This window comes from Salvia splendens, chromosome 3 (genome assembly GCF_004379255.2).
Source record: "Salvia splendens isolate huo1 chromosome 3, SspV2, whole genome shotgun sequence".
In the NCBI taxonomy this organism is placed as follows: domain Eukaryota; kingdom Viridiplantae; phylum Streptophyta; class Magnoliopsida; order Lamiales; family Lamiaceae; genus Salvia; species Salvia splendens.
Window position 1 is genome coordinate 12,068,825 of NC_056034.1, and position 9,716 is coordinate 12,078,540.

Consider the following 9,716-nt stretch of genomic DNA (forward strand, 5'->3'; position numbering starts at 1 on the left):
TGGAAACATTATCGATAATACTTTAGAAATTCCATTCACCATTGTTTTACTGCAATGGGTTACAAAATTTTGTTAAAGAAATGAATCTTCATATTATTTTGACCAAACTATACAAAAAGTTAGGATAAAAAAGTTAATAGTATGAAAATGTATACTAATTGTAAGTTTGAACTTAGATCGAAACTGCACACTATTACATTGATTAAAGTCTTTATTTTTAATTTGAATTACAGTTGTCATTTAAATAAAATCAAGTTTTTTGTAAATTCAGATCACATGAATGGACTTGATTTAAAAAAGATCATAATTCAGATTAAACATACTAAGTTCTCTTAATAATTTTTTACTGACACTAAACACTCTTATCCTCTGCCAGAAAAAGGAAACAAACAACACAGAAAAAGGAAAAGAGAAAAAACAAAGCATTAAACAAAACCTTTGTTAAGAGATTCTCTTCACGCCGAGATTAATGTTTTTCTGCATTCTTTACCATTTCTTTTTCTAGAGAGAGAGTGAAAAAAGAGGGTTTGACAGTTCACAAGCTTTGCTCGGTGCAGGTGATTCTTTTTTCACATTTTTTGCGCACACTTTTCCTTAGGCCATCCACAATAGGAATAGCCCAGCAATAGCCCAGCCATAGCCTAGCCACTGCCACATCATCAGCACTAAAAATCCTCCTGCCACATCATAAATAGCCCAGCCATAGCCTAGCCACATCATAAATAGCCCAGCCACATCAATAGTCACATCACTAATAACAATTATATAAAATGACATAATTAACAATCACACAATATACGGAATTTAATTTACGAGACATATACGGGAAAAGTTTAATAATACTATTAAAATTTAAAAAAGTACAATAATTTAAAAAAAGTACATTAATTTTAAAAAAAATACATTAATAAAAAAGAGTGACAAGTGGTGCGAATGAAAATGACGAGCAAAGCGCGTATATATAGTGTTTCGGAAAAAAAAAAATTAATTTTCGCGCTGGGCGATCCGAGAGCTGCAATAGCGCCGAAAGGACCGCTCAGCCGACCGCCCAGCGCCACGCCACCGCCCAGCGCTGCGCGGTTTCTCTCTCCAGTCAGCGGCTGGGCGGCTGCAATAGACCGCCCAGCGAACCGCCCAGCGCCGGCGCTCGGCTGGGCGGTCGCTGGGCGGTTATTGTGGATGGTCTTACCTTTGCCCGGCGCTGGGCGGTTCGCTGGGCGGTTATTGTGGATGGTCTTACCTTTGCTCAAGCTTTCTGCTTTATTTCCAATTTTCTTTACTTGAGGTGGGGTCGTTCCATCGATTGACATTGGCTCACTTCAAGATTTTACCTTCTTCAAAAGTTTCACTATTTAGGTGCCTTTCTTTTCTCTCCTGTTCATCTTTTTTTGCTGCTTTTTTCTGGTTATAATACTGATTTTTTTGCAATAATGACACTTCACTTCTTTAACACACACACACACACACACACACACACCTTTCTTCTGTTTCACCTTCATTTCCATCCTTATCCCTTCCTAAATTTTGCGCTCTTTGATTTCTTCTAGCTACTGTTAGCTCAAATAGGTTGGTGTGTGGTGAGTTCTTTTTTTTTTGTTGTTGTTGAATTGCAACACTTTTGAAGGCTATTGATCTGGGTATTTGCAGATTTGGGGCTTTTGCATTTGTTGCTTATTTTATTTTTTTCTAACTATGTTTCTTTTTTGTTTTTGTTGTTACCCTTTCTTGTGCAAACATTGAAGATTAGAAGAAGCAAGAAATGGCAGGCGGAGGTCCACCACCGAAGGCCGACGAGCCGGCGCCGCATCCGCCGAAAGATCAGCTTCCCAAAGTTTCCTACTGCATTACCAGCCCTCCTCCATGGCGTCAGTATCTCATGAATTTGCTGCTTTTGTCACGTTTTTAGCATATTCTGTTTTTAAATTTATTATGGGTGGTTGGGGATTTGCTGTAGCCCTATTTTTTTACTTTTCTCTTTTAGCTTGAAGAATTCTTGGTGTATTGGTGTATATTCTTTGAGTCAATTGTTTTCTGGGTTTTGGTAGAAAGTGTTTGCAGAATATTGGGTGGAGCCAGTTGCTCCAACACCTATTATTTCTGCTTCCTTGTTGATTGATTCTTGTGTGGTCAACTAGCATCAAATATTTTCTGATTCTATGATTCCTTTTTCTTTTATTACCCCAGCTTGCTTTTACTAGATGCTTAATTTCTTACTTTGTTGTGTATAGGATCTTATTCATTTTCCTTAAACAGATGTTTGCACTTACTAATTGGGTTCCACCATATTATTTGCCTTTCCATTTAAAATTTGAAGTTTAGAGTGCTTTTATGGCTATGCTGCATTTCACACGCACTTCACTATTGATGGTGACTTATGCTATTCTTGATTGTATACTCCGCAACTTGTCTAGCAGTGGTGTACCTAATTGATTTGGCATAAGATTCTCTAAATTCTTGAATTTAATCACCATTTAAGATTCAATACCCATTATCTTCCTGCAACAACCGGATGATATTTCTTTGCATGCACTGATGGAAATTTTCTCACTCTGTGTGGTTGATATTTTTCAGCGGAGGCGATCCTTCTTGGGTTCCAGCATTATCTGGTGATGCTTGGCACGACGGTCATCATTCCCACTGCCCTGGTTCCTCAAATGGGTGGTGGAAATGTGAGGCATTTTTATGATCATTTCCAGTTATACTGCTGCAGTTTGGTTCTATTTGAAATGTAGTTAAACTTGGCTTCTTTCAGGAGGAGAAAGCAAAAGTTATTCAGACGCTATTGTTCGTTGCGGGGTTAAACACACTGTTGCAAACGTGGTTTGGCACCAGATTACCTGTTGTAATCGGAGGTTCATACACCTTTGTCGCACCCACAATATCGATTATTCTGTCTGGTAGATGGGATGACCCTGATCCTGTATCGGTTTGTTTTCTTGACCCTGTTACTGTTGTACCTTTGATCATCTGAAGATGCATTGAGTCTTGTGTTCAAGTAGTGATTGTAATGCAAATTAATTTTTTATTTTTAGCAGTAATATTTCCTTAATGTGGTTAACTTTAAATGGACATGCAGAGGTTCAAGAAGATCATGCGGGCAACACAGGGTGCACTTATTGTTGCTTCAACCATTCAAATTGTGCTAGGATTCAGTGGTCTATGGCGTAATGTTGCAAGGTGCAATACCTTTATCATACGCATTCTGCTTGATTTGTCCATGGTCGAAGTGCTTCAAGTGCTGTAATTAAACTTATAGTCGTAGCAGCCTGTCTGCTGACTGAAATATCTTTAAAACCGTAGCCATTTTTTAAGTCATTTCATTACTCAATGTCGTCCAAAAACCTTAATCGTATCTCTTCTTCTGACATGGTTTCTTTTTCTTCCTTTTTGGTGATGAGGAATGAGGTTCTTGTACAAGTTAGGTTTACTTTCAATACATACTCTGTTAAATTGATATAGAAGTCTATATCTACCATGTAATTTAATTGTGCCAATGTTTGTTGTTACTAATCCATTAATTTATTTGTTATCCAGATTTCTGAGTCCGCTCTCATCTGTACCTCTAGTTGCTCTTGCTGGTTTTGGGCTCTACGAGTTTGCTTTTCCTGGGGTGCGTGCAATTCCGTGCAGCTTCCCTCTCTTTCACACACCACACACAAAAGATGATATCCCTCTCGCTCTCAAAGATGCTCTGCTAATACTTGCATCTTAGTGCTTTGTGATATTAACCCTTTCAATCTTGAATTTCATATTTTTCCTTGGTTTAATTAGGTTGCCAAATGCATTGAGATTGGGCTGCCAATGCTCATCGTCTTAGTTATCTTTTCTCAGGTAAAGTTTGAAAAACCAGTTAACTTTATTAGCCACATCTGTATATTATTGCAATATTCACTGACTTTATGCACTCTGGTAAAATCAATCGTATGTTTCCTGCAGTATTTGGTCCACTTTGTCAAACCAGGAAAGGATATCCTAGACCGCTTTGCTGTTTTATTCTCGGTGGTAGTTGTATGGATCTTTGCCCATATACTTACTGTAGGGGGGGCCTATAATGATAAACCGCCAAGGACCCAAACAAGTTGCAGAACTGATCGTGCAGGACTTATTGATGCTGCTCCATGGTAAGCTAGCAGTTATACTTGACATTAACGCCTTCCTATCGTGTTTATGCACCCAGCGCTCTAAAATGAATGATGTGATGTGAATTATATGTTTGGGGATAGAAACATTGGATTAGGTACCTAAGTGTGAAAGATAAGGGAAAAACTGAGGTTTGGGCTGCAGAGGGAGGACGAGGAACGAGATAATAGAAAGAAAGGTGAAAAGGAGCTTCCAAAAATTATACAGAGATAGACACCCCAGTGTGTATTGTTTACTAGATGAACTAATGTTGTATTGTCTCACATCTCATCTTAAACAATTAGTAGAGGATAGATTTTGATGGCAACATGGTCAAATGATAACTTTACTTTAGAGTTTCTACTTGAATGATGAGCTTAGTGGATGTCTTTACGGTTATGGAAGAAAATATGTGAGAGTTGTAATTAATGTTATACTAATGTGTATCTCACTATCTTGGGCTTGTTTATGCAGGATAAGAGTTCCTTATCCTTTCCAATGGGGAGCTCCGTCATTTGATGCTGGTGAAGCCTTTGCCATGATGATGGCTGCTTTTGTTGCTCTTGTAGAGGTTTGTTTTCACGCAATTCACCCTCACTTTTGTGTGTTACTTTCATTCAGATTATGTGAGTTGGAGATCCCTATGTCATCTAAGATGTCAGAATATTCACTTTAAATTTCTTACCCAAAAGTGAAGTTATCTGTTTTTGATTGTGACTCCTATTTTTGTTTTTAGATAACTCCATCTTTATGTTAAATGCAGTCAACTGGTGGATTCATTGCTGCAGCCAGATATGCGAGTGCAACTGCTACTCCGCCATCGATTCTTAGCCGTGGTGTTGGCTGGCAGGTATATCCTTGCACACTTGTTTCTCTTAACAGAGAGGGGGGGGGGAGGCGCTTATTGTCAACTTACATATGCTGTACATGTGCCGGTTTTCTACAGGGAATTGCTATCTTGTTATCTGGGTTGTTCGGAACTGGCAATGGGTCATCTGTATCCATGTAAGCACCTGATAATAAATTTGTGCAAAGTTTTTTTTTATTGTGATTGATTCAGCCACAAAAGTTAAATGCCTCTCTCCATTTCTATGTAGTGAGAATGCTGGTCTATTAGCACTGACGCGTGTTGGAAGTCGAAGAGTAGTCCAGATATCTGCTGGATTCATGCTTTTCTTTTCTGTTCTTGGTAAAAACAGTTTTTTTAGTGGTAAATCTCATTCTTTCCCATGTCAATCTATGCCTTAATCTACAATTATCTTTTCTTCACAGGGAAATTTGGAGCAGTCTTCGCTTCAATTCCAGCACCTATTGTGGCTGCTCTGTACTGCCTCTTCTTTGCATATGTTGGTGCGTACACTCCATCGAGCTCATTCCTCATATTTATTTAATCTACAATATAGCTTAGATTTGGGCTACGAAATCTACACAGGTGCGGCTGGTGTGAGTTTCCTCCAGTTCTGCAACCTCAACAGTTTCCGAACAAAATTCATCTTAGGGTTCTCCATCTTCCTGGGATTCTCAATCCCCCAGTACTTCAACGAGTACACAGCTATACAGGGATTTGGTCCCGTTAACACCGGGGAGAGATGGGTATCAGCTTCATTTAAAACTCGTGTTGCTTTTATATGTTCACACCTAATCATCTCCTTCATTCGCTCATTTTGGTTGATCCTTTTTCCAGTTCAACGACATGATCAACGTTCCCTTCTCATCGGAAGCTTTCGTGGCGGGCATACTGGCATTCTTCTTGGACAACACCATGCACAGGAATCCGGAGGTAAGGAAAGACAGAGGCAAGCACTGGTGGGACAAGTTCCGCTCGTACAAGACCGACATGAGAAGTGACGAATTCTACTCCCTTCCCTTCAACTTGAACAAGTATTTCCCCTCTGTGTAACTACCTCTGCGCTCGATGGCGAGGGGTTTTCGTTGGAATCCGTGGTCGGTCGGTCGTCAAGTAGAAGTACATGCTCTGTGACCACACCACTGTGTTTCTTTGACTTGTGCCTTTTGTAACCTGGTTATTGGGGAGATGAAATAGCCTGACATTTTGAAATATGCCTTTAGATTATTTATTTGTATGTTTTTTCATGTCTCTTTTTGTTGTAAATTTATTGGTTATATATAAAATAGCACAATGCAAATTTGCTGCTTTTAGATTTGAGTTTTTCAATTTCTGTAATTTGAAAACTGAACTAATTAGCTGCAGAAAGACTAGAATCTTAAAATTTTAGCAGATGCTATAATTCATGAGTTGTGCATTTTTTTTTTACCAAATTAACTTTCATAACTGTTACAGTACTTTAAATACGCTTCATAAAGATTATATTCTATGTTGGTATAATGCTGTGTGTTTTGTGTTTTGAGTTTTAATTCTTAACAATTTTATTTTAGATTCAAGGGAACCAAGTAAAAAATGAATTATGACTTCTATAATTTAGAGGGAACATTTCTTTTAGTGCAACATACTATCATTTTTGATTAGTAATATTTGAAAATATTTTTTGAGGTCCGTCAACTTCGGCTTAATATCATTTGAGCTACTTTTTCATTTTTTGAATAGAAATATACTCATAGCCATGAAGGATAATTTAGTCTATTTATTCTCTCTTCTTTATTAAAATACTAATTTATTTCTCTTTTCTTTCTACCTTCTTCCTTCTTCCCTGCTGGAACGGCCACACGAACGAAAGATGCATCTCCTTCTACACCTTAGTTGTGATCACATCTGAATCCTATCCAATTGGTGTGAGAATTGATTGGGACGATTGAGATGAGGAAGGTGAAGGGGAAAAAGAAAGAGAGGTGAAGGGGAAAAAGAAAGAGAGGGAAATTAATAATTTTAACGAAGAAGAGGGAATAAATAGACTAAATTATCCTTCATGGCCATAAGGGTATTTCTATCAAAAAATAAAAAAGGAGCTCAAATAATATTAAGTCAAAATTGAAGTAAATAGAAAAATATTTTCTAATATTACGAATCAAAATGATAATTTGACAAAATTTGCGGACTAACAAAATATTCCCTCTATAATTTATCACAATATTCAAAAGTTGGTAATTGAGTAGGAGTACATAATTTGTACATATCTATTTTGTAATTGCAAAGGATGTAGATTAATTATCAACTTTTCAAAGTGGCCTGAAATTCCAACATGTCATAGTTGGTGAGCTGGTGAATTATATTGCAGCTTTCATTTCATTTATTCCCCTCTTTAAAAAAATAATTTTATTTCTCTATTTTGATTCGTCTATAAAAATTAATAGATGTATATATGTTTATGGAAACTTTTCACCACTTTCACTATTCTCTCTAAACTTTTTTCCTACTTTCACAATTATATGTTAAGAACTCAAAACTCATGAGTATTTTCTACAAATAAAATTATTTATTCTGGATTAATACATTCCGATTCTAGAACATAAATTTCAAAAACTACCACATCAAAGTCTAGAGCCTTACTTATTGTGTCTCACATCATGTGACAGCTACTAAGAATTCCCCTCTAGGTAGAGAAGACCAGATGTAGTCAGTTTTGACCATATTGAATGTTGATAATTTAGCTAAGGTCAATTTATATATATATATATATATTTTAATTTAAATCATATTCTGTAGTAAATGGTGTCAGTTGTTGATCATATCAATTTTTGACTAAATTGAATGCGCATAAGCTATTATAAATTCTACAACTGAATATAACATTCTCCATAGTCTCAAGTCCTTCCTTATAAAAGACATACGGTTAACATTTCGATTTCAAGAATGACAAATCTCATCAATTAATTTTAAGTATTGAGTCTTTCTCGCATAATAATATACTAGTATTTATTAGTACTACTATATTAATAAAGATCACTTATATTTTTCGGATGTTCATTGTATTTTCTATTATGAAAGTGCACTAAGTGACTAAACAATCATAAAGTGAAAACGCATGAATTGTTTATCAATAGTTTAAAACGAATAAAGAACCCAAGATTTGCGAAAAGTTATACCTAAAAGTGTTAGCAACACGATTAAATAATTATTGAAAACAATTATTAGTTTATATTATTAGCCTATAATTAATAGTAGTATGCCTGTTTTCCATATTCCTACTCCTCTTTCGCAAAGGGCACATGATAAAGGATTGAGATCTGCTGACCACTTCTGTAGCATAATTCATTATAATAATTTTAATGGGTCAATTTTAATTTTAATTTTCTTTGATCAGGTACTCTTATTTTACTATAAAGTGATAATACACTGCATATGATTTGATACAGTAATAAGTAAATTAAATAGGTTAGACACCCACACACAATTAATGTGATAATAATCAATAATGTATGAATATTTAACACTAGAGTGTGGAACATGGCCACAATATATCTATGTCACAACATGCAATTATATAGGTCTATAGAAACTGTAGAAAAGAAATACTACTACTACAGAACTAATGAATGATGATTGCAAATCCATGGGCAGGGTGAGGTTATACAAAGAGAATGTCACTTATTTTCATAAATAACTTTATCGAATTATAAAAAAATATATGAAAAAATATGTATTTATGATTAAGATGAAAACAGGGAAATTAAATATAGGCGTTGAATATTGAGATGGATTAAAATGTTATTAATGCAGTGGCAGTGAGAAGGGCCCAAAAAATAGATGTTTTGAAAAGAGTTGAATGCATGAAAAAGAAACGGAGTTTATTGCACACCACTCATTGGTTATTAATCAGAGCACAATACATTAGAAAAGCTGGAAAAGTAATTTGTGATTGGCCATTAAAACAACTCATATCATTCCTAATTCATATGCAACACTTTGTTTGATTCTATTGTTCTCAATCACAATTCTGGGAGATGTACCATAAGCCCATATATTATTGAAAAGTATAGGGGTATTTTAGTATTTTTACTATTAGATTTATAAAAGAAGGGGGAGATAGAATATTTGTTTAAAACACGATTAATTTCCCTATATTTGTTTATTGGCAATAATATTTAACAATCTTTCTTAGACGTAAATGACTACATTTCCACAAAATTTATGACACACGATACACCATAACTATGTGAAAAATAAGTGATCCTTCCCTAAAAGTTAAATGTGGTGTTTGAATTTTTTCTTCTTATTCTTCTTTTGAAAGAGGATCAATAATGGTTACTCATCTACCACGTGGTAACTCGAATTTCTGACCTATTGATTAGGAGAAAAACGTCTTACCTACTAATAAGACTAATTTCATGCATTGGTTAAAGGGTAAAATTCAAGTGTTTGCGGGGTCTAATGCATATTTTAAGCCAGATGTGTAGAAGGTTTTCGCCAGATCCAGGAAAGAAGAGGACAATTACATGGTCCAAGGAACTAGAGAATAAGTGAGCAATTTGGAGGGAAAACGACTAGACGGAGGAGATAACGAAGCTGAAGGATAGAATGAAGATTTCTACGAAGGCTTCTAGAAGATCAACTTCGCACCTATATAAGGAGGAGAGCATGCAAGAAAAAAACAAAAACTTCGGAGGGTGGAGGACTTGTGACCAGATTGTGGCTCGTAGCTCACTCACTTTTACACACTTGGGAGGGAAATGTTCGGGAG

At 35.9% G+C, this 9,716-nt stretch overlaps 1 protein-coding gene across 3 annotated transcripts; it reads left to right on the top strand.

Moving 5' to 3' along the window:
- Positions 1-1,335: 1,335 nt before the first annotated feature.
- Positions 1,336-6,279, top strand: LOC121794977 (nucleobase-ascorbate transporter 6-like). 3 transcript variants are annotated; one of them, XM_042193399.1, is made up of 15 exons: positions 1,336-1,356; positions 1,743-1,865; positions 2,572-2,669; positions 2,753-2,926; positions 3,077-3,177; positions 3,535-3,610; positions 3,772-3,831; positions 3,937-4,121; positions 4,594-4,690; positions 4,883-4,969; positions 5,066-5,124; positions 5,217-5,308; positions 5,392-5,469; positions 5,552-5,712; positions 5,804-6,279. In XM_042193399.1, the coding sequence occupies exons 2-15, from the start codon at positions 1,760-1,762 to the stop codon at positions 6,017-6,019; spliced, it is 1,590 nt and encodes a 529-aa protein (XP_042049333.1). In that variant the 5' UTR covers positions 1,336-1,356; positions 1,743-1,759; the 3' UTR covers positions 6,020-6,279. The 3 variants fall into 3 exon arrangements, with proteins under 3 accessions (XP_042049333.1, XP_042049332.1, XP_042049331.1); XM_042193398.1 differs by lacking the exon at positions 1,336-1,356 and adding an exon at positions 1,396-1,566; XM_042193397.1 differs by lacking the exon at positions 1,336-1,356 and adding an exon at positions 1,397-1,577.
- The last annotated feature ends 3,437 nt before the right edge of the window (positions 6,280-9,716 follow it).